The following is a 24,373-nucleotide window of genomic DNA, read 5'->3' as shown; positions in this document are numbered from 1 at the left end:
ACCTTCTGGTTTCATCAGAAACAACACGTATCCTGCTTCAGAAGAATTTTACGTGCTGTCAACACAGTCAAAGCTTCATTACAGAACTGACAAGACAAGAAACAGATACTCTTTTTTTTCATTACATTGGAAGAACTATAAACAGTGGTTCAGAACATAGCTTTTACAGCAGTGGTGGAGGAAGTTCTCTCTAGGTCAAAGTTGCAGCTTATTTTCAAAAATTTGCACGAAATACCAGATTTTCAACAGGTCCCAATGGTCAACTACAGCTCCATCCACCTCTTTCCCCCTCCAGAAACATACCTTTTCTATACCTATTGACCATAAAACATAATGTTCTGTCTTTTTTATTGAAAGAGTGGAGGAAACTTTAGACTTACTTAAAACCACCTAAATGTAATACCCTTCCCTGTCATTCAGAATAACTCTTCCAACAGAAACAAAAATGCTACTGATTTTTGGACTGAAAATGAGCCACTGCAAAGGCAGTTGACTCATTCTACAATACCTTTTAAACACAAATGTAGCTCTGAAACACAGCTCCTTTAGCAACAAATTTGAGTAATAAGCAGAGAAGTACGTAAAAGGTTACATGCTACTGAACAGCCAGAGCAACTTCAAAAGCACATCTGGGACCTCTACTTCTGGGTCCCTGTGACAAGAGAAAGATGGGCTGAGGCAGCTACCAGTGAGCAATGTAACAGAATTTTTACTGCATCACCTCACTGCATCATGCCCTGGGAAGCAACGACACCATTTAGAAAAGCAAAACCTGAACTGCTTCCTGCTCAACTCATGCCTAAGACAGGACTCAAGGGGTGATCTTGGGCAAAGCCAGCGTCATACAGTTGTTCTGAGTTACGGTGGTGTTACTTCCCACTCTTCCTGAGAAGGGATTCATCTGCCAGACCTAGAAGGTGCTGCCACAGCCTCAAGCTGCAGCCAGGCCTGTGCTGGGCCACACTGCTCTCAGCCCCGACCCTCAACCATGGACGTCATGTCCTGGTTGGACTGCAGACCTGCACATCCCTATGGACTAGCCTGGCGATCTGCACTCTTGGCTGACCCTGCTTACTGTCACCGGACCTGTTCTGCTCTTCTTGGAGAGGGCCTGTGGGACTGCTCCCTGGCCTGTGAGAGCACGGACCCTGCCAACCTTGTTGTGACTCCCAGTTCGCCCTTCCTCTACAGGACAGCTTGCCCTTGATGTGCCCTTGCAGATACTGCTTTGCACATGTTTTCATCTTTACCCATAATGATAACTACATCACTACTAGTTATAGTCACCTACTACTGTAAGAGTAGAAGGAACATCAAGAAAAGTCAATCAACTCCAAAACACAGTCAAGAAAAAAAATCAACAACATGAAAAGTATAGGGAAAGAATAACACAGGTTTCAAAAGAAAAAACACTACCACCAAAAAAACCCCAAACAAACTAGAGCTCACCTTTGTTCTTAATCTACCAACTTCATTGACCATCTCAGAATACCTGTTCTTCACTTCTCCCTGCAAATTAAGCTGGGACTCTCTCTCTCTCTCCTCATACACGCTTAGTTTCTTCATCGCTCTGTTCAGAAGCCTCTTCAACCTACACAGGAAATTAGTCAAGAAAACAATGAAGCAAAGGAACAACGAGCCTTTTTCACACACTCTCATGTAAACAGTGCAGATGTGGCTTGCTTCATCTTTAACATGCTTGACACACCAGGAATTACTGAGAAGAACCAGTATTCCCATGCCACAAATCACTTGGAGGGTCCAAATTTGACCTGGAAAGAGGAGTAAAAGTAAAATGCAGGGCAACCTGCAGTTGCAGTTATTTGGCAGCTCTTGAAAACTATAGGCTCATGCACAGAAGCACCTTGCAAGAACTAACTAGGGCTTGAATTTGCTAAGAAACAGTTATGTACATCTATTTTTACGTTAAAGTTCAATAAAGCTTGACTTCTACTGAGGGATACTTCTTCAAGATACTAAAAAGCCATACCTCTTACAGTCTTTCTGCAGTTCAATGTTTCTTTTCATTTCTTGGTCCAGACGCAGTTCAACTGGGCGTTTCAACTCTACTAGCTTCTTCACTTTCTTTCTTTCACTCTCACACTTTCAAAATAGAAAAGATACATGACACACAGAGCATAGAAACAGTATCTACATGCAGTATATGAATCTAACATTCTCCACAGAGAAGCTGCAGTACGTCTCTATCTGTTAGCCAAGTTCTACAGAATGCCAAGGGACAGAATTCCTGAAGACAATTAATCACTTCAGGTTTCACATCAAACAGGCCAATACCTAACAACAGAAACAGATGCCCCCAGTGAAGCAAGGGCTACTCTCTTCTAATGCTTCAAGGCAAAAATGTGGAAAAGATGTTGGAGAACAGTTGCAGCAGTTCGTCTGCTCATAGCAGGGACTATGTAGGTATGCAAATAACAGGAGAGCATAGGTCAATCTAAAGCTTTCATGGGATCTTCAACAACCAGCAGGCAGGGGCTTGCAGAGAAGTTTGATCTTTTGGAATCCTTCAATGTTTTATTTCCCTCTGCCATCACCTCAATCTCTTCTTTGTGGGTATTTACTTATTCACGTGTTGCTCTTCCTCTTGGTGTTTTCTCACCCAAGGGGAGCTGGCAGCTGTTTTATCTTTGTATTTCCATTTTTCCTCTACGAAAAAGGAGAAAAGGGAGACTGCCCCTTGGAAATTGGCAGCCATTTCTTGTTTCCCAAGCACTAGTTCCTTTGGACAGAATTCCTTCAGTATGTATTTCTGCAAGGTTTGTAAGCTCCCACTACTCTGAAAACATGCAGCAGCTCCCCCATACATTGCACTGGAAGCATGAAGGATTTTAACCCTGCACAGAAACCACAGGGTCAGAATATGACCAGAAGGAATCCAAGGAAAGAACTGGAGAACTGCAGCCTTGCTCCAAGTGCTCAACTGATAGCAAAACACACTGGGAACTCTTCCCAATAGAACCACTCCAGAATTTACACAAAGATACCCAGGTAGCTTTTATTTGCTTCCTGCATGACCCCAAAAACCACAAGATACTCAGTGCCTCAACGGTAGGGATAACGGAAAAAGCCGAGTCTGTAAGCACTCGACAAAAAGGTGAACGCAGTTCTCCTGGGTATTGGCTAGGTGTCTGGAGAATTTTCTGGGCTCACCTGTTCCAAGAGTTCAGCCTTCTCCCTGTAAAGGTGAGCAACACGCTCTTCAAGCTGGGATCTTGACTTCAATTGCTCTTCCCACATGCTGTGCAAGTCCTTTGATGTCAGAGCCAGCACATTCTGGTTTTGCATCTGTGAAACCAACAGTGGCAAAAGAAGAAACTAAGGTGACCAGAAAGACAACACTGCAATAGAAAGCAGTAACTTAAAGGGAAACAGGCCTAAGCTCTCCTCTCCCCATCCGATATCTACAGTTAAGGTTAATGCGGAGTGTAAAACACACCTCAGGAAACATAACCAAGAACAGCAATTGAAGCTGGTGGAAAGAATGAACACTCTAGAAGTGACAAGACGAGGCTGCAACTTTGGGGTATAAGACGACACACACAGACACACAGGTGCGCACGAAATCACCCTACAACTTTCTTCCGAAGGTCCTCTGGGGTTCATAGTGATACATACTTTATGACACAATAATTCCTGTAGTGCCCACCACAGAAAATAGCCTACCCTCACTGCTTCTGTAACAGCTGTACATCTCCTGAGAGGAAGAAAATGTTTTCAAATCGGCAATGCTATTTATGCTTCTACCCAAAGGGACAAAGATATGCCTAACAGATGCATTTGAGTGGAACAGAACTTGCTGATTCAGTTCAAGTATAAAGAAGCAAGCTGACTAGATGCTTTTACTGGCATTCTGTAAGGGGCGGGGGGGAGAAAAGATGCTTACTGATCTACAGAAAGTCATGAAAACCTTAGCACAAAGGCTTAGATAAAAAAAAATCCTCAAGGTGTACAACTTTCTCAAGTGTCCTTACAGAGCAGGTGAAACGCTGGGTCTTATGACAGAAGCTAACATGGTCTCAGGCGCAAGCTGTGACAAAGCTGCAAAGATAACATGGATCTCCCAAGTCTAGTCTTCTCTCTCAGCTTTCAAGCACAGATCTCCCTCCTACCCACAACATCCATCCTATCCATCATCTGCCATGGTTTAACTCCAGTAGGCAGCTAAGCACCACACAGCCACTAGCTCACTCCCTGCTGGTGGGATGGGGGAGAGAATTCAAATGAATCATGCTGATGAACACAAATATCTTGCATACCATCACACAGACACAAAACACAGCAGCAGGGGAATGAGGATATTTACAGCCTTTTCCCCTGAGGGTACCTTGCCCTAAAAACAGAAGGGTATTTGGCAGCTGAACTGTGCCTACACAGCCCACCTGATCTTTTCATCAATTACCTGCACACAAAAAATTCAAAGACTAAAACAGTCATTCACAGAAGCCAGTCATGTACCTGCTGATGGTGGTGGTCCTCTGCAGCTGCCTGTGTTGTCTGTAAGCCAGCTATCAAGTCTTCCAGGCGGTTATGAACCTACAGAAGCATTAAAGAAGAAGGAGACACACTATGAATTTCCAGACTGCAGTTTACACCTCATTACCAAAAATAAGTATTACATACACCTCTTCTCCTCTTCATTCCTACAGTATTTACACCCAGCACCAATGATCAAAATGGCCTTAGTTTGATGCCACTGCAAAATTGGTAGCGATCATTGCCTCTGCGGTTTGCTTCAGGGAGAGAGAACATCATGCAGGATACAAAGAATCTTCAATGAAAACAGGCAGGAGTAGCTTTTCTCATCCACAGTACATTTGAAAACCATGCCCTATTAACCAAGGGGCAAGGACCAGCATTGTGACTGCCTTCTCTCTTCTCTTGCCAGTATCAGTAAATCTAAGTTCAACTTTTACATGTAGTTATTTTAAAAATCTCCTCAGCACTAATTAACAACTACAGTTGTAACAAGAACCCTAGTTTGCTGGATACAATACGAAAATAATTTCCTTCATACAGGTCACAGATGAAAGCACCTTATCTGAGCTAAAATTAACCACTGAGTAGGGGCACTGGGAAATTCCAGGCCTCGCACTTAGTTCTGCAAATGATACAACAGGCATTCCTTTTCACTGTTTCATAAAAAAAACACCACACCAAGTGGCCAAAGAAGAGCACTTCTGCACACCAAAAGCTCTGGGAGTGTAATTTTTGTTCCTGTCTGATGATGCCAGTCAGGCCTCTGGCACGAAGCACTTGGCACCAATACCCCCTGTGGAATTTCCACAAATTAACTTGATGAATACCTTTAATGTTACACATTGCAACAAGTGTCTGAAGCAGCATCTGATGTCATGACGGGTCTAAAACAGACAGTAGTTACACCAGTGTATTAGTGTCAAATCCTTACCTTTTAGAGTGTTAAGTAGGAGTTGCTATAGGAGCATGGGAAAACTCTCAAAACCAGAAAGCTAGGGAATGGACCAGGCTGCTTCCTGAGCAGCCTATATTCAGTAGAATGCAGGAACTGAGTGCCCCTAGGCATTCCAGGAAAACCTCATCTCAAAATTTCCCCACAGAAATAGGTAACTAGGCTCAGGCGCTCACAAAAAGGGAAGTTTATGATCAGCTTACTGAGGCAGAGGCTTGCAGGTCTCTCTGAAGGGCTTCAATCCTATTGCTTTGTTGCTGGACTGTGGCTTCCAGTCTGGCATTTTCAATTTCCAGGCTTAAAAAAAAAAAAGAAATACAGGTCTTATTACGGAAATCCACCAGAGCATCCATTCTGAAAGAACAGCGTGAAATAGCATAATCTAAACCAAAAGCATCCTTCAAAATCACGTATTGACTTGCTGTGACGCAACAAGGCTATCCTGTTGTTTTCACACAGTCCCCGAAAGCGACAGACACCGTGCTTCACTGTGTTACGCTCTTACTGTTGCACGTGTTCTTCCAGTTGTTTTATGGTAGTATTAGTCCCAGAAGATGCCAACAGGAGGTCCTGCAGTTTCTGGGAAGAAGCTGTGACTTCTCTTTCCTTGTTATCCAAGGCAGTCTGCAAGTCGTGAACACAATGCTCAGACTGAAGATGCTGTTCTTCCAGCTCCCGCAACTGTAAAATCACAGTAAGAATCCACAGTAGTCAGGTGAGCTTTTCTGTAGAGGAGTCAACTGCTGCTGAAGAATTCAAGTACTGCATATATCTGTGCGTACCGTCTACTCAAAGAACTGTGATCATTTCAAGTACATTCAAACCTTCACTTGTACTAGCAAATGAGCACAAACTGTGTTATGTCATCGTCTTTTATACTGGTCTCTCCCATCCCTACGCTGATTTCCTACAGCATGGTTCTAAGCACCGACAGTGCCCCCCCGACTCTTTCAGTGACTCCTGACACTCTTTGTATCCACTTGTTTGCTCCTCCATTGAAAATATGAATTAAAAAGTTCATCCTTCTCCTAAAAGGAATTCACAACTCCCTCTGCAAAAGGTGGTCCTCACCTCAGAAAGTAGCTTACAATTCACTTGCAAGAAAGCTGCTTAAGGATGGCAAATTACAGCAGGGCCAAAGCAGGGAAATATGGAGAATAGAGTTACAAAAGCATTTAGAATTGACAACGTGTTACCTGGTGGCAGGGGGGAGGGGGAAAAAAGAATAGACAGCATAAAAAAGCCCAAATGCAGCAGTCCACTATTTCTACTGTTCTTCAGAAATTAAACAGCCTGCTTAACCAAGCCAAATGCAAGAAGCTATAGACACATCAGTTTATTTTGCATTTTCTCCTACTTTCAACAGCTACCCTCAGATTTATTCATATAGTTACAGACATTATGTACCTTGGTTTTAACTTTCTCCAATTCCTTTTGCAAGCGCAATTTGTCTTCCTCCAGGTCACTGCGGTAGCGTGTAGTAACTTCAAGTGAAGCTTCTGACATAGACTGCTTTTTAAGAGCATCAGCAAGCTCCTGCTGCAGCTGTCTAACCATGCCCTAATGAAACAGTTAAATGAGCATGAAGAAAATTGTAAGAATATGAAATATGCCTTTACTTTAACTTGTTTGATTATACAGTTAGACCTGTCTTCAGATTGAACTCAAAGGTACAAAATTTTGCCTGCTACCAACAGGGCTCTGCACAGATTATGTCCTCTCTTCATATTTCTCAGCTGAGCACCTCCAAACTATCAGCAGCTGTTCATGAGGATTTTCTTCTAACAAGACCCAAAGAAATCTGTTGTGATATAAGAGCTATAGTTTGACTGCAGATATTACTCTGATGACCAAAGGCAGGACTTTTTATTAGATCACTCGTTGTTCTATTCCGCCATTATACAAATATAACTAAATGAATTCATATATCTGAAAGCTCTTTTGAGATATACTTTAATTGTATGTTGAATCACATTCTCTTGCAGTCTTCCTACTTAGTTCACTTTAGAATAACAACTGCCTTTATACTGACAGATTAGGTTTACAAAAATCTGGATAATTCACATGTATCTAGCATCTTCAAAAGGAACCTGTTATTTTGGTAGTAAGACTATAAAGCAATTCACAGATTAAAATGATTGACAGCACTGCTGGAGTTCTCCCCCCCCCCGCCTTAAAGTAACTGGCAAACAAAGAATAAGGTGATTATCTGACACACGCAGATATTTACCTCACTCAAAGATTCTGGATTTGTTATGAAGAAGGAAATAATTTTACATCACTACTTAAATCATTACGGGAGACAAACCTTACACCAGAGTGTCTAAATACTGAATGTGATTAGTTTCTATTTTCCAGAAAGTAAAGAAAGATTAAACAAAATAGGTAAGGCAACTTTTCAATCATTGGTCTACCTGGAATTGGTGGAATACTCTATCAATAGAGAAGACCATACCTAGTCTCCTAGGAACATGTATAATAATAATGCATTCTCACATTACCTATAGCTTTTTCAACTGTCTACCTATTCCTCACTCCTACCCCCACCTTTATTTTCTTCCACCCTTTTTCTTGACAAAAACCATCTACATGCAGAAATGGGAGCAACACTTTGTTCATGCATGTTTGAGCAACATAAAATTATGCTAGTGCTCTGCATAAGAGCATGTTTCATATTCATGTACTGTGTCAATTTGCAGAAAGACAGTTTAACTGCTTTCCTAATTAGTCTTCTGCCGAGTTAATTAGTCTTTCACAGAGCCACAAACAAAGAACACATTTAAATATGGCTACACATCATAAAATAGATAATAGGTGGCTTAGGTCAGTGTCTGAAGTGAACTTCGAGGAACAGGCAGACCCCTTAGAACCCCCAAAACATGTACATAGATTAACACCTGAACACTACTAATACTCTTCAATTTTGATACCAACTTATGGAGAAGTGATTTTTTTTTTTTCTCTGTAGGAGCTTAATATAAATTCAACCCCCATCACTTCACTTGTCTGCATCTTCATTTCTCAACCCTTGCATATTGGATGGTTCTTCCTTTTATACCGCTCTTATTTGTGTCAGCAGTGCAATAAATATATAAAACCCATCAAATACATAAAGCCATTCTATAGGGCATAAAATGGACAAAGGAAAAGAAATGAAAAGAGTTCTAGAGAAGAATCACTTTTCTTGATCAAAGCTTAGATTTGGATACCTTTTTTCTGTTCTCTGCTTAGATCTGAGTAGTAACATCTTGTTTGCCAAAACCTTCCACAGTTCCAAGAGAAACACAACAAAATCAGAACAAATCAGCATTATTTGGTCCCATGTGTATAACTTACACCTGGTACATTTTAGAAACATAAAACTTCAAGAACTGACAAACTTTAAATTGTTCTTTCTAAGTATATACTTTACCTCTCTTTCTACTTTGTCAGTCTCATATTTAAAGACTTGTTCTCTTAAATCAGTACACTTGGCATTTAATTCCTTGTTTCTCTCTTCCACTAGGTAAACTTGCTTTTCAGTATCAGCTCTGAGTTTGTTGAAAATATCATTAAAGCGGTCCTGCACATCATTCACTACTTTTTCTTTGATGATCCCCTTGTTCTGCATATCTTCCAGTTGCTGACGGAGTAAAAGGTTTTCGCTCTGGAGCTGGGCCAATCGCTCCTGCATGGATTCTTGCTTTATTATCAATTTGCTTACTTGATCTTTCTCAAGTTGTCGAGCATGATCGCATTCCTTTGCCTGACACTGGGCTTGACTTAATTCTTTCTGTGTCATTTCTAAAAGCAACGTTTTTTCTCTGAGCATTTGTTTCAGCTGGTGAAGCTCATTTTCTAGACTATTAGCTTGGCTTTCAGCTTTACTCAGCTGCTGAGACAAGCTCTTGTTGGTTTCTCGCACATCAGAGAGGTCATGATGGAGCTTGTCTTGCAAGCGAAGCCATTCATCACGTTCTCTCTGAAATGTTCGTTCGACATCACTTTTTGATGACTGGTGACGTTCAAGTTCTTGAACAGTAGTGTTCAGGCGGGAACGAAATGATTCAATTTCTGTCTCTAGCCTGTCTTTGCTTTCTTTTGTCTGCTCAAGTTTGGAAGTTAGCATTGCAGATTCTGTCTTTAATAAGTTCAGCTGTCCATTGTACTGAAAAACTGTTTGTGTTAAGGCTTCCTCATTCAGTTTAAGTTCCTTTTTGAGATCTTCATTTTTTTCTTTCAAGGTCTCATTTTCCTCTAAATATTTTCCTTCTTGCTCCTGGTGCCTAAGTCTTACTTGATCAAGTTCTAGTCTTAGCATAGCAATCTCATCTTGTAGTAACTGATTTTTGAACAACAGGTCCTTTTCTCTCTCAGTGTCGGATTCCTGAGTGACAGGGAACATGAATAAATAGCCAGTTGGGAAATGAATCTACAAAACCACTTCAGCATCAAACTGTGTTTTCACATTTCTAATACTGAAGCATGACTTCAAAGATGAGAGTGACATTTCAGTTAATACATAAGCTGGTCTATGAGCCCATGCACATGCACAACGTATGCACACACTGGAAGTGTAACATACCCTTAAAACATAAATGAACATCCCAAATATACAATGCGTTTTTTTTCTTAAGCCAGCAATGAAATAATAAAATTATTTAAAATATATCAAGCATAAAGCTTTAAAAATGACAGTGCTTTCTTATATGCACCTGCCTTTAAAATATTCCCTTTAAGATTAATTTAGCTGTGTTACAAATCTGGTAAAAACAAGCCTAAAAAGGGTATTTTCCTTCTGGGACATTTAGCAAAATTGCAACAACTATAAATGCTACCTTTCATCTTGTATCAGTTGTCAAATGTCTTCTTAACACTTATCTTTTGTATTACTGAAAGTTAGCTATACAACTCAATCATCCCTGGAATGCAACAGTCTTGTTATTTATGATATATATAAACTTTTTTCCACATAAAAATATTTACCCTGCACTTATTGGGCAGCACATTCGAAGCACTGCACATTCTTAGTAAATTCAGTAAACTCTTTTCAAGGTTTTTTTTTTTAATACAGTGTTTATGACTGCTTTTTCTCCTCCAATTATTCTAACTCTTGTAAGAGTTACTTTCTGTAGAGAGTTTAATTAAGAGTAACTCTCTGTAGAGAATTTAATTCATTGCTGATATTCCTTCATAAAATTTTAGTATGTGGAGGTGGAAAAGAAAAGCATACTTGAAGTAATTAAGCTTGATAAGGGAAAAAGTAATTAAAAAATAAGGGAATAAGTAATTAAAAAAACCCCACACAAGTAATGGGAACACAACGAATGAGCATCAAACAACATTCTTCCTGGTCAATCTTGACGTAGGTAGCTACCTGTTTCACTGCTAGACACCTTAAAAAGAGATGATGAAACGTCTACAAAATGAAAAATAACAGATAGCTTAAGAAACAGGGTAAATAGTGTCTTCTATTAGTTTCCTACTTGCACATGCAATTCAGGACTGATGCTGCTTTCCAGAACTTCTAAAGACATAAGGGGGAAGGGGAAAAAAAAAGTATTTACACAGTTAAGTTACATTGGAAAACTGTAAATAATCATCAAGAAACAGAAAAAAAACTATGTAAGATTTACTATGACTTTAGAATGAACATGGTGAAATTTAATTAAAATTAGAAAAAAAACCCCAACTTGCTTACCTCTGAATTTTTTCCTATAGTTCTTGTCTCTTCTTCTAGTTCCTTCTGTCTCCAAAGGTGGTTGTTCAAAATTCCTTCTTGCAGGGCTCTGGCACTCTTTTCCTGAGAGAGCTGTCTTTGTGTTTCATCACGCTCTTCTTCAACCTATAGTAATACAATTAAACTACTTGCATCTTGAGAAAAATCAGAGCTAGCGATATCTTCCCGTTCTCCTTTGTATTCTTTCAAATATTTTTGCTTCCCCACAGTTACGATAATCCAACTATAAATAATAAATTTTATTTTTCTTCTGAAAAATAAAGAAGAAATACAGAATGCTTTGTAGTAATTTAGAAAAATAACTTAAAAATCAGGCTTTGCCTGAAATACAAATGAAACCTAAATTTTGAAAAAAGGAATCATGAACTTGCGAAGAGAAAAAAAAGAAAAAACAAACAAAAGAACAGTCTACTTGTGAAACAACTGTTCTCAACTGTCCTCAAAATTTGGCAATAGTTATCCAATGCTTCTTCCATGAACAAAGTACCTCCTTTTTTAGGCATAGTGGAATACAATGCCAATTAACAAGAAGTAAAAAATAAGACAAGTGTTTAACTCATTATTTAATATACCTGTTTCAAGAGCTTTCTCAGTGTTATTAACTCCATTTCTAAATTCCTTGAATGTAACTCAAGTTGCTGTTTCTCCTCCATCTCTTTACAATATTGATCTTCTTTCCTTCTGAGTTTTTCTCTTGTTTTCTCATGTAATGTTTCTACTCTGAGCCTCTTTTCCTCTTCTTGTTTCAGAGTAAATCTGGGATTTAACAGAGTATTTGGAAAACTAAAGCACTGACACAAAAAGTAGATATTGCACATTCTGAACTTGCAGAGACAAGTTAAACCATAAAAATGTTAAACCTTTTCAGATTTCATATTTTTACTGTAATTAACTTCTTAAAGAATTCTTATGTCATTCCATTATCCATGGTATCAATTGTACAAGATACGAAAATAAACTGTTGAGTGATTTATCATTGATTTGTAAGTTTAACATAGGTAAATATAGAGTAGTATCCACATTTCTATAACTCTTAAAAAAAAAATCTTTTGCATATAACAGACACTTCATTCAAAAGGAGTTTGTTGTCTCATCAGATCAAAGCATCATAAACTTTAACTATGACTAATACACATTTTCTTAATTTGCTGAGCATTGCCTACATATTATGGATTCAGGGATTGCAAGTAATGCTGATGAAGCTGCACACCACTTATCTATGATAGACCCAACAATTTTTTAGCAAGCATTCTGTAAGTCTAAAACAACTTCTGACCATAGGAAGAGCAAGCAGGTTCTGTTTACTCAAGAATGAGGTCAGTGTTCAAAAACAGATTTAGAAATGCATACGGTTTAAGCTTAATACAATTAAAAATAGTTTTAAACCTCAATGGATGTACATCTGGGAGAAACCATAGCAATTTAATTTTGAAGCTAATTTATAATGAAAGCCTCAGGTAATGTCAATTTCTTTACTGTCTGAAACAATCAGCAATAAGCACCAACATGGTAAAAACTGGTCCACTGCAAAAAAGCAGTTTAATGTTTGATAATTATTTTGAATATTTTTTCAATGGTCAACATGAAAAAAAATGATCAAGTATTAACATAAGGAAAGAGCTGCCAATTGAAAATCTGCTTTAGAAATTCTGCAAAACAGTATCAGCAACCACTAATAAATTATTCGAAAGATTGACAGTAACATTTGTATTTGAATAGTTTATATTGCAAGGAAAAAGCTTTACATACAATTTTTAGTGTAATTTCACAAAAAGTATAGCTTTAAGTGTAAAGTTAACATGGCTTTGAGAATTTATTTAGAAAAGAATACTAATTCTTTGTAACTGACAGATATTCTTAAGAACAGTTGGAGTCAAATCCAGGCCAAGTTGGGACTGGCTTTGTCTTCCTCATAATCCTCCTCCACATACTGGGAGGCAGAACTCCTCGAAGCTCAGTTCCCTCAGCCTCTCCTCACAGGCCTGGTGCTCCTGCTCCCTGACCAGCTTGGTAGCAATCTGCTGAACTCACATGTATCAATTAAGATCTCTCTTTTACTGGGATGCCAAAAATTGGACCCCATGCTCTAGACACAGTTCAGCAAGTGTTGAGTAGGGGTGGACAATCACTCCCTTCAATCTCTTGGCCCTGCTGCTCTTAATACAGCCCCGAATGCCATTGGCCTTCTCAGCTGCCAGCTCATGCTCGCTCACACTGAGCTTGCTCTCCACCAAGAACACCAGGGCCTTCTCAGCAAGCTCCCCAGCCAGGCCATCCCATGGTACACCATCACAAGGGGATCTTCCTTCCCAAATGCAGGGCTTTGCATTTGTCCTTGCTGAATTTCATATGGTGCCTGCTGGCCACTCCTGTCTGAAGTGATGTGAACAGTGATTAAAAACCCTCACACCATCCAGGTCTAGCTTAGATGTATGGGGAAAGGGGCAAACTCAAATTTGACCTTTCAAACAAACAAGCAAGCAAATGCTCTAAGCTCTGTTCTGAGTTGCGCTCTGTGGAGTTACCAGAATTCCTAATATTATACACCAACAGAAGCTGCAAAGACAAAAATCAAAAAATTCAGTTCTCAAAAAACTCTCTTATAAATCTAATTTTCCCATATGTACTCTCTTGTTCTTTTCTCTTTGTATTAAAAAAAAGTTAAACCAACATCCATTTTACATGGAGCTAATAACCAGGCATTTTTCCTCCTGACATTATGTCCTTTATAACATCACTTGCCCATGGGATTCAAAAAACCCAAACCCAAAAGACTAGAAACTTCTCATCCTATCGCCTGTACCATCACCATCTTCTGCAACATGAACATTTACAGGTTAACACATTATCAGAACACAAGGTTACATACTTAAGGCTTTGGATATCACTTTTCCATTCCAATTCTTGGTGAGCCAATATGGATTTCAAATCTTGAGTCTCTTCCGCTATTAATTGTGACTCCTCCTTTTCACTTTCCAGTTTCCTTACTTCTCTCCAGACAGCTGTATACCGATTTTTTTCACGTTCTATTATCTTTTCATATTCAAGAAGTATGTTTTGAATTTTCAACAAAATAGAAGAACCTATTTTGAGATAGAAAAGACACAAAGCTGCACATATGCACAAATACTTTCCAACGTAGACATTATTTAATGTTTTGCTGTATTGGGTGTAGATGGCAAGGTTTTGGTAGCAGGAAGACTGCAGGTAGTGGGGAGGTCTCTGTGAGAAGAGGCCAGGGTTTGCCCTGTCTGGTTGCCCAAACACAGCCAGTTCCCACGGAACCACAGGGCACAGCTGAGCCTCTCAGCCACTCCGGTGGCACCTCAGGGAAAACGTATTTAAGAAAGGGCAAAAGCACCACAAAGGCAGAGGAGAAGGGGAAAAGAGTGTGAAAAACAGCCCTGTGAAAACCCAGGTCAGTGAAGGAGGGTCAGAAGTGCTTCAGATGCCAGAGCAGAGATTCCCCTGCAGCCCATGGAGACACCATGGTGGAACAGGTATTTCCCTGCAGCCCCTGGAAAGGACCATGCTGGAGCAGATAATCACAATGCAGTGCTGTGGAGGACAGCATGCCAGACCAGGTGGGTATTTCCTGAAGGACTTGGAAAGCCCAGGCTGGAGCAGATTTTCCCTGAAGGACTGCAGCCCATGGAAGGACTCACACTGGAGCAGGAGAAAAGTGTGAGGAAGAAGGAGCGGCAGAGGAAAACTGCTACGTCCTGACTGCAGACCCCAGCCTCACTGCACTGCTTGGGGAGGGATAGGGAGTCAGGAGTGAAGTTGAGCTTGAGAAGGGGCTGGTGGGGAGGTGGTGTTTTAATTTTTTTTGTCTTTGTTTCTCACTATCCAAATCTATTTTAATTGGTAACAAATTAGGTTAATTTCCCAAAGTGGAGTCTGTTTTGCCTGTGACAGTAACTGGTAAGTGATAGCCCTGCCTTTATATTGATCTTTGAGCTTTTTCATCTTATGTTGTCCTGTTGAGGAGGGGTAGTGAAACAGCAGCTGGGGGGGGTGACCTTTAGCCAAGGTTAATTCTTGCCTAATGAAATTTTAGCATAGTTTAATAGACATAGTGACACTTATGTTTACTATATATATGCAAGCATTTTATGACAGTTGATGTTATATACACATATACATATATTTTTAAGCAAAGCCATTATTTTGCTGCACTGTCATTAGCTATTGGGGGGATATAAAGAGGAAACAGAAGATCTTGCTAACTTTTGATGACTGCATTAGAAGGAGTTGAACTGTACTTTGCAAAAACCTGCTTCTCCAGCTCCAACTAGACAGAGAAACAATGATAAATTAAGGCATGTTTGCTGACAATACAGGCAGACATCTGAGGTTAGGTGAGATAATTTCACAGCTTTTGAGGGGGATCTCTAATCATAATGAAATATTAGATCAAAACATAAAACTAAATACCTAGGAATGCATATAAAGAAACCATGTTTTAAAAGAGGAACTTGTAACAGCTGAAGACAAAGTGACTTGAAAACCTACCCGTATGATCAACACTAAGCTGTTCTAACAGCAACATAGCCTCTTTGTATGTTGAAGTTGGCAATTCGACATCTTCTGAAGTTGTGTCAGATGAGCGAGTTAAATCAAGGTCATCAGTTACATCCATTTGTATGCTGACCTACAAACAATACAGTATTTTCTGTATACAACTAGACAGTATTACAGATCATTACAAATGCATGAATGATTCATTCTCTCATTCACAGCCCACAGATTTGGCTCAAATATAAAGTTGCATACTAGCAGCAATTTGTGCATCTGGTTGATCACTACATAAATGCTGTTCCCATCTAAGTGATTAAAAGCTGATACAATCTATTCTCAAGAAACTAATTTTACAGTACCTTGTTCTTTTCACTCCCTGTTTTCGCTGCAGGTCTGGAAAACAGAAATATATTTCAGTACTGGAATGCTTATATTGCATTATGAACAGTATCTAAAGTTGCTCTGAAAACAGCTTCAGAGGTGAATTAAACTAAAATTTAATATAAGAATTTTGTTAGATGTAGTTGAAGACTGAAATAACCTTGGTGTTCTACTATGTCTATTGGAAGGCTATTTTTTTCCACAAGATATTAAGCAAATAGTTGAAATAATTGTTCTCTGCACTTCAGTCAAAATGATAGGAATCTTACAGCTACAGTATTGAGAATCCTTCTCTTACAGGTCAAAGAACCATAATTTTGGATTCTCTTGTGTACTGGGTCTGGCTGGGGTGGAGTTAATTTTCTTCATAGCAGCCCACACAGTGCTGTGTGTTAGATTTCTGACCAAAACAGTGTTGATAACACACACCAATGTTTCAGCTGTTGCTAAAAAAAGAAAGAAAAAAAAAAAGAAAGCAGAAAAAACTGAGATGCCTGGAGTGAAAGAGTAATTTTGCTCTTTCATCCTCTCGCTTTTTAAAAATATAATATATATATTTACGCATGTGCACACACTCAGGTAATTCAGAGTTTGTGCACATCTGACCTTATCATTAACTTGGCTAGTATGCTCAAAGCGCTCTAAGCAAAAAGGAAGTGTTTTTGAACACAAAGGCCATCAGGTAGTGTTGTCACATGAAAGAACAAGAATCATTGCGCATATCAGGTTTACAAAATTTACCTTTAACTTTCAGGTCAATTTCTAACATTAAGTCAGTTTTGGTTTTTTTAATAACATTCCTTATATTCAGTACCTTCCTTCATCTTGAGATGTTTCACTGAAAGTGCTATCATCCAGTACTTGAAAGTGATTCCCACTAGAAGAGCTCATCTGCTGATTAGCCTTCTGCTTTGAAGTCTGTCTTTTATTTTTCTTTGCACCTTTGGCATTCAGGGCAAATTTACTACATTAAACAGAAAGAAAAAAAAAAAATCACCAATTGAGGAGCTTCGCATAAAATATTTCTGTGAAACGACATACTTAAGATGACGTCCAGAAACAACTGAGATGAAAAATATCTATGATAAAACACAGACTTGATTCCAAAGATCATGGAAGATACCCAAGTATTTAAAAAACCTTCCCGCAGGAATGATGGGGAAACATGGAATCTGAGCTAGATTCAGGTAACCTGGAACATATCTGAAGTATCTAGAGCAGAGATTCCGTTGAAGGACAGACAGGAAAAAGCTCCTGCTTAGGGTTACATAGAAATAGCTGTGCCTTCTTCAAACTTTTGAGATTGGTTTGGCAATATTATCTTTTCCCTTTTCCTGACAAAGAACATCTGAACTTAATGAAAAGGAAAACACCTAAAATCACCTAGATCACTAGAATCACCTAGAAAAGGGAGAAAGCAAAGCAAACTGCAAGTTCATACCTTTTTTTCTGGATGGCCATTTCCTACAAAAATAACTGTTTTTTCCAGTCTTCAACTCTGGTTTTGAAGACATGTTTTGTCTCAGTATTGACAAGGAAATCCACAGGAATTTGGTTTCTCTTTTTTTTTTTACTTTTTTTTAAAGGAGGCAATAAATTTGAACCTCCATTATGAGCTTAGTTTTTCCTAAAAAAATTTTTTTTTCCTTAAATGTTTGAGAAGCAGTGCACTACTCAATATTGCTTTCAGCATTGAGGAAACTACTTCAACTGCTACAATATTAGAAAATCTAAAAAGATACTTAAGTAGTACTACAAGTAAGAATTAGAGATTATTTCCTTAGTTTACCCTTTCATTGGCATTTTAATCAGTTTTGATCTCTCCTCAGATGAAAAGTTCTTTTTGTCTTTTTCTTCTATAGTGTTTTCATTCTCCATTGGCAAACAGTCATTCTTCCTTAGAGTAAGCTTTTGTTTCATTTGCTGATGAGTAACGCTGCCTGCCGGTGTATTTAATTTATCAAGATCTTCCTGTTTTGCCACCACCTGCATTTTGAAACATCTTTCTTTGCTTTTTTCCTTCTCAACCTGCAAAAAGAAAGTTAAGCTTCATATATTTCTCAGTATTTCTAGAAGAGAGAAATACCATATCCAAGATTGAATAATTCAGGGTTTACCTCTGAAATCATGTGAAATGAAAAAAAAAAATTTTAATTCATATGGAGAAGCATTTTCACAAAATTACCCTACAAAGTGTATCAAGTAATTGGAAGTACTTTGAATTCACTCATGATTAAAGATATAACAAAAACATAGCCCTTTGAAAGAAAACAATAGTGTATATGAAAACATGAACAACAGAAAGTGAAAGTGTCACTGATGGACAAACAGAAGGACTGCACAATGTTAGTTGTAAAAACACAGAAAAAAAAATCAGAAATCGTTTCACAGCAAACAATTTTAGTGAAGGGCAATGAAGACACACCATGCAGAAATCACAGCAAATGAGCAAGTCAAGACCCTGTTCAGAAGCTATTTTCATTCTTTGATTCACAATCAGAACTGATAATTGTGTGCGTTTCTTCATGACAATGAAGTGATAACTACTTACACTGGAACTGAGTGCCACCTATTGTGGCACCTATTGTGCCACCTATTGTGTTAAACTGGAACAACAATGCATTCTGTGTTTTCCAAAAAATCTTCTAATTACGTAATGGGGAAAAGGACAACTCTCCACCGCTCTCTTTATGAATAAGTAATGTATTTCCATTAAAACAAAACCCAATTTGCACAAAGCATCTTCCCTTAATGATGAATAGCTAAATTGAACAGGACCATTGATATGGAGAAAGACTAAAGAATACAGAGTAGCAGGTGAACTTCTACCTCTTTTTGCAGCTGTACCTTCTCTTTCTCCAAAGCCAGGAATACTATTTGCAGCATTCCTACCTTACTCTTAAATCTTTCCATATCTTGTTTTAGTTCTTCATCAAGATTCCTTTTCAGCATACCACACGATTGTTGAACATTTGCAAAAAGACTGTCAATTTCTGTTTCTCCTATTTTATTATTGTTGATAAGGCAGTCCCTGGGAACATCATCATTAAATCCAGAGTCTTTTCCAAGTTTCCTTTCTGTTACAAAGAGTGCATTTTCATCACTTGTAGAAACAGGTCTTATTTTAGAAAGAATATTAGAAACGTCATCCAAAATACTTGTTTTTAAGCTATGTTTTAGGGAGTATTCAGGACTTCCTTCTACATTTCTACTACTTCCATTTTCCTTCTCTTCCATTTCCATAGTAGGCATTTTCTTTTCCTCTCCTTTTGCTAGAGACACCTTTCTATTATGCATATCGTTTGTGCTATCTTCTTCATCTGTACTCCAGGTGTCTTCCATGTTTGCATTTAAGTTATTTTGATCAATAAGGACACCAATATTCGGAATTACCATTTCCATTTTGGGTTCTTTTCCACCTAGCATAAGCTTAGCACCTCCAAATTCATCTTTACTTTCTAACTTATTGCTTGATTCCGTCGCACGAGATGAAACAACATGAGAAATCTTCAATTCTTCCCTGAAGCCATCTTCTGACATTTCTTCCACAAGGGAAGTAGTTTTCCCAGTTTCATTAATTTCACCAAACAGCTGCTTCAGTTCTGCTGTAATGTTTTTGAAATTTGTTTTCAATTCCCTTTTCTCATTTTCAACCCACATTCTTTCATATCTTTCTTCCCAAGGTTTTTGACTTAACTGCTTGTCAGCACTGTGCAATTCCTCATTTTCTGCCAGGGCTTCCTGATGTGAAATTTCTGCTTTGTCAGTCTGATTTTCAAGTGCTGTTTTTTCTATCAAGTTGGTAGTTTCTAAAATATATTTATCCTTAAGTAAACAGGTACAGACAGAAAGATTACCAAGAAAAAGGAAGTTACAGTTAATCTAAGTAATTTCTGTTGCAAACTCATCCTAGCATATAACAGAAATAATAGAAGTAAGGCATTTCGAAAGCAACTGTTTATAATTAAAAATCAACGGATACTAAATTAAAGGTTTACTGAATCATCATTTTCTTAAAGATAGAAGGACTTACTTGAGAGACAACAGTTTTTCTTAGATTAGATTTGTCTGGACATTAGGGTTGCTTATACCTTTTAGCCTGCCTGCTTTCTGTAACTGGTAGCATTTGTCACAAAGCAATTTATTTTTTCACATTTTATTGCTTTAATACCATTTTTCATTACAACTGCCTGCATTTTCCCACTCTCCTTCCTCTATCATTCTCTACTGTCTGGCATTTTACAGTCCCCTGCCAGCTGAGGTAATACAATGTGAATGAACATGACAAGCTTTTACTGTCCACCACAAGGAGAATTGGCTAAGTTAGGACTATTTCTTTACCCAAGATTCAGAAATATTAAATTCCATTCCAAGCTCCAAAGAAAAGTATTTATTAGGGAAACTTGTCCATTCCTTGCCTTATCCCAAAAATCAGGAACCCAAGCTTGCATGAAAACCGTACCATGCCTCAACCCCACCCAGCCTCCTCACTTCCTTGACCCCATGCTCTGTTCCTCAACAGTTCTGACTGCTCCTGTGTCACACTCCTCCCAACATGCTCCCTTCCCCACATGCCTCCTTAGCTTGTGGTCCCTTCTAAATAGGGCCTGCAGCCTTGGTATCCCAATGGGCTACGACCATCCAGCTCCTCGCTCTCTCTTCTCATTAGCCAGGCCCTTTTCTCCCTCTGCAAAAATTCCTCCTTTCAGAACAGGGAAGGAGCACTTCAGCCAGCTGCCATCTGTCTCAGCCTCTCCATTCCCAAGTTCATTGCCCAACTACTACCACCTTCCAATAGGCTTAAGTTCTGTGCTCTGCCTGTTAAAATTAAGCATGTCCCTCTTTCATGGTGCCTGAGTGTGGGGTGGAAATAATTTGCTCCGCTGCCACTTGAGGTGTTACAGAAGACTCCAGATCCCTCTATTCAGCCCTGTCCTGTGTATGCCCAACACAAAGAAGATAAAAAAAAACAAACCACTTTTCAAACAATTATTAACATGGCCAAACAAGGGTATATTTTGCAGAGGCAGGGAAAGCATCAGAAAGGTCACCAAATTTCAAGGTTTTTTGTTTGACCTTTCTCTTACAAAGAGGAAGACCGGGCATGTTTAATCAAACAGATCAGCAGATTATAGACAAATCTCCCTCTTCACTTGAATGTGCATTTTGCATAGGGGATAAGAAGCATTTGACTGCACTGTTTCTCAGCACCGCACAAAAGGAAAAACACTGGTCAAAATTTAAGCAAACCAGCTGGAAACAAATCAGTATAACAGCAAGCGTTCAACATAATGACAAGGATTTTACCCCACCGTAAGAAGATTGTATGCAACTGTACTTCAGACTATAATACAACCTTCATCTACAGGACTCTCCCTCCCTTACCATTCACTGACAGGTAAGTTGTCTTTACCTTAGTGTATAATACAATTTACCAATTCAGACTCTAATTCAAAATATTTGGTTTTACATACCTGCACCCCATAGTTTTCACTGGCATTCTTGATGTCTTGTTTTTCAGCTGATGATGACATGTGAAAGGCAGATCCCGAGTACTCGCCTACAGTGAAAAAAAATATGTATTTTTATAATGAGCATGACTTCATACTACTTATTTACATCTTGCATCGTTGTATTTGTGAGAAAAATCTTAACACAAAATAACACATCCCCTCAAATTTACGAGCTCCTAGAGAGAAAATTACCATAATACAGATTTAAGATGCATCTGTGTGAATTCCTTTCTCCCAGGGCATTTTACTTTTTAATGTATAAAGGAAATTTGCTGAAAATCACTATAATGGTCACAAATAAACCATTCCCTGTTTCTGAGGGGGGGGAGAGGAGAGGAGGACGCACTGTGTGTCATGCAGTAACTACCTACATTCCTCCAGCAATTTTCCTTTCCCTATGTCTTGTGCACAGAAAATCGTAAACAACAAAATCACACGCTTGAAATATTTAAGGTCCCAGCTTTACTCCATGCATGAAAATTATGTCTCTAGACATGGGTCTCAACTGAGTATTTCAAACTGCTGCCTCATCCGTTGCAGAAGACACGGATGGAACACTGAATGAGAGACAGGCTTGTGAAACGTTGAGAAAAACCCATGATCCGGACGTTTCACTTGTACCATTGAAAACTGGATTCCACCTCTCTCAGAATTTCTAAGCAATATTGGACAGGTCACAAACTCCTCAGAAGCAGTCACTCAGTCTGGGCTCCCCATTATGGGGTGCCTACCTTGAATCTCTGTTCCATCTGAGAATTGGACTCCAAATAGTCCCAGATACAACTTAGAAGCAGCAACTCATTGTCATTGTTTTTGTGGAAGGCACACTAAACACTTTGAAGTACCAATTATTCAGAAAGAAACAAGTCCCAGCAGCTCAAGTGTGGAATCTAAAAACAGAGATGGAGGCTTTTCACTTTAATCACTCTGCACTCCTTTCCTGCTCCATAATTCTATGGTTTCTACGCAATAGCCTTTCTACACACAAAGCTTCACTGCTAAAAGAGGGACACAATATTCTATTCTTTCTACAAGAAAAGCAAGCAAGACAGGGAGAAAATAAGTATCATCATTATCATACAAGAGTCCAGTATTAACAAGTCACATGGCCAACCTCACTTCTGGCATTTTCTGCTTTTGGTGACTCCTTTTGCAAACTTTCATTTCTTGAAGGGGATTACATTAGATACAAGCTTAGAGTTACAACCTGTATGTCTGAATTGGGAACCTAAGCTCCTCAGTCAGTCGTACAGGTCTCCAGAGGTCGATTCTAACCTCAGGTTACACAGTGTGAAATAACAACCTTCTCCTCCCACTTCAATCACTGGTGGGTGCAATGTCCTAGATTTTTTTATAATTTTTTTTTTTTTTTGGTATTTTAGCACAAGGCATTTCCCAACACACATTAGTCATTAGTGGGTTGACAGTGCTTATTTCACAGGGTTTTTATGATGATCTATTGATGACCTTGACACATTTCAGACAATCTGACGAGTATTAAAGATAATAATAACAACAATAATTAATGATTATCTAAGGATAATGTTCTATAAGGAAAATGGGCATTTTTCCCTTTCTCTTGTTTTTCAAGATCATAGAGTAGATTTAGCCTTTACTGATGCTTGTAGATATCCCAATAGCAAGCTGTTTGCTGGTGCAGATGAAGGCTGCAACCAGCATTAGAAATGAGGACAGATGTGCTGGTGGTCAAGGAACACCTGCAGATAGCACCATAGAAGGTACTGTAGACAGTGTCATAAATTATCAATACCAAGATGCTTGGAATAAGTAAAAGCTTAGCTCCCATACAAATAACCTCCATAACTTGGAGATCAACATCTTCATTTTCTCCAATAGTTTTGCATAGTTTCTGTAGATGGGTCCTTGTCCTTCTTACTAGAACTGTGATGAGGCTGGGTAATTTGAACCAACAAGTCCCTCCCTCACTGAGCATACAGTTCCAGGAGTACCAACTGCAAGGGGTGGCCAGAAGCATTGGAGCCTGATGAAATCCAAGAGAAGTATCTACACAGATGTCACACTGATTTGCAACATCCTTTCAGAAAACAAAAGGAAAATAACTCGAGAGCAAAACTGGGCACAGACAGGCACCCAATATGTTTGTAATTTACACATAAGCCTTTTGGGTGGTAACAATATCTCCTAGAAAGAGAAGAGTCTAGACACACCAGTGCGCTCGGAGTTTCTACTACTCCTAGAAGCCTTTCCAGCCCAAGCACAGCAGGGGGTGGTCAAGCTCTCAGACAGATTGGACTGCTTCTACACCATTTCCATAAATGTACCCTTAACCAGATTTCTTCTATCACTTCATCAATGTTCATTCAGGTCACAAACTGCAACATGCATGCAGCTTCCTACCATAAAATTTGATACGTGTGATCACTCCCACCATGTAACACAGACACCACAATTTTGCTTAAAAGACAGACTAAGTATTTTGTGGCTGCAGGAGAGCTGTGACACCCTTCCTGAAGAATACTGCACAACACAGACTGAACAAGCTTTTCTGGTTGACTGTATCTGCCTGAAAGCCGGATAAAAGTAGACCTGTCAGTACCCATAGTTTTGTACTGGCCTTCTAAACATGCAGTTCACATTCTCTGTTCAGAGTATGTAGGTGTCTTAATGTTTTGGATTCTGTTTCAGAGTTCAGAGACTTCAAAATTACATGCCATACTGCTATAAATCAAAAGCAACCTGAACTCTTATTCAGTCTTGCCCACCATGGTCAACACCAAAGTTTTCAGCAGCAGCTATTTGAGCCTAAAG

General features: G+C 39.0%; 1 protein-coding gene across 1 annotated transcript in view; it reads right to left on the bottom strand.

The window, feature by feature from the left end:
* The window catches only part of ANKRD26 (ankyrin repeat domain containing 26), a 59,441-nt gene that overhangs the window by 12,838 nt on the left and 22,230 nt on the right, over positions 1-24,373 (bottom strand). Inside the window, exons 18-34 of the mRNA XM_059816261.1 lie at positions 21,545-21,630; positions 18,900-19,895; positions 17,860-18,098; positions 16,885-17,034; positions 16,049-16,082; positions 15,684-15,822; positions 14,038-14,251; positions 11,741-11,924; positions 11,130-11,273; positions 8,862-9,815; positions 6,857-7,009; positions 5,955-6,130; positions 5,653-5,746; positions 4,477-4,554; positions 3,172-3,306; positions 1,991-2,103; positions 1,450-1,591 (exon numbers count right to left, since the gene is read on the bottom strand). Coding sequence (XP_059672244.1) covers positions 1,450-1,591; positions 1,991-2,103; positions 3,172-3,306; positions 4,477-4,554; positions 5,653-5,746; positions 5,955-6,130; positions 6,857-7,009; positions 8,862-9,815; positions 11,130-11,273; positions 11,741-11,924; positions 14,038-14,251; positions 15,684-15,822; positions 16,049-16,082; positions 16,885-17,034; positions 17,860-18,098; positions 18,900-19,895; positions 21,545-21,630 — 4,031 coding nt within the window. The remainder of the gene's footprint in view (positions 1-1,449; positions 1,592-1,990; positions 2,104-3,171; positions 3,307-4,476; positions 4,555-5,652; positions 5,747-5,954; positions 6,131-6,856; positions 7,010-8,861; positions 9,816-11,129; positions 11,274-11,740; positions 11,925-14,037; positions 14,252-15,683; positions 15,823-16,048; positions 16,083-16,884; positions 17,035-17,859; positions 18,099-18,899; positions 19,896-21,544; positions 21,631-24,373) is intronic.

Source organism: Gavia stellata, chromosome 4, assembly GCF_030936135.1.
Source record: "Gavia stellata isolate bGavSte3 chromosome 4, bGavSte3.hap2, whole genome shotgun sequence".
NCBI classification, from domain to species: domain Eukaryota; kingdom Metazoa; phylum Chordata; class Aves; order Gaviiformes; family Gaviidae; genus Gavia; species Gavia stellata.
Note: the sequence above shows the minus strand (reverse complement) of the source record. Positions and strands in the feature narration are given on the sequence as shown.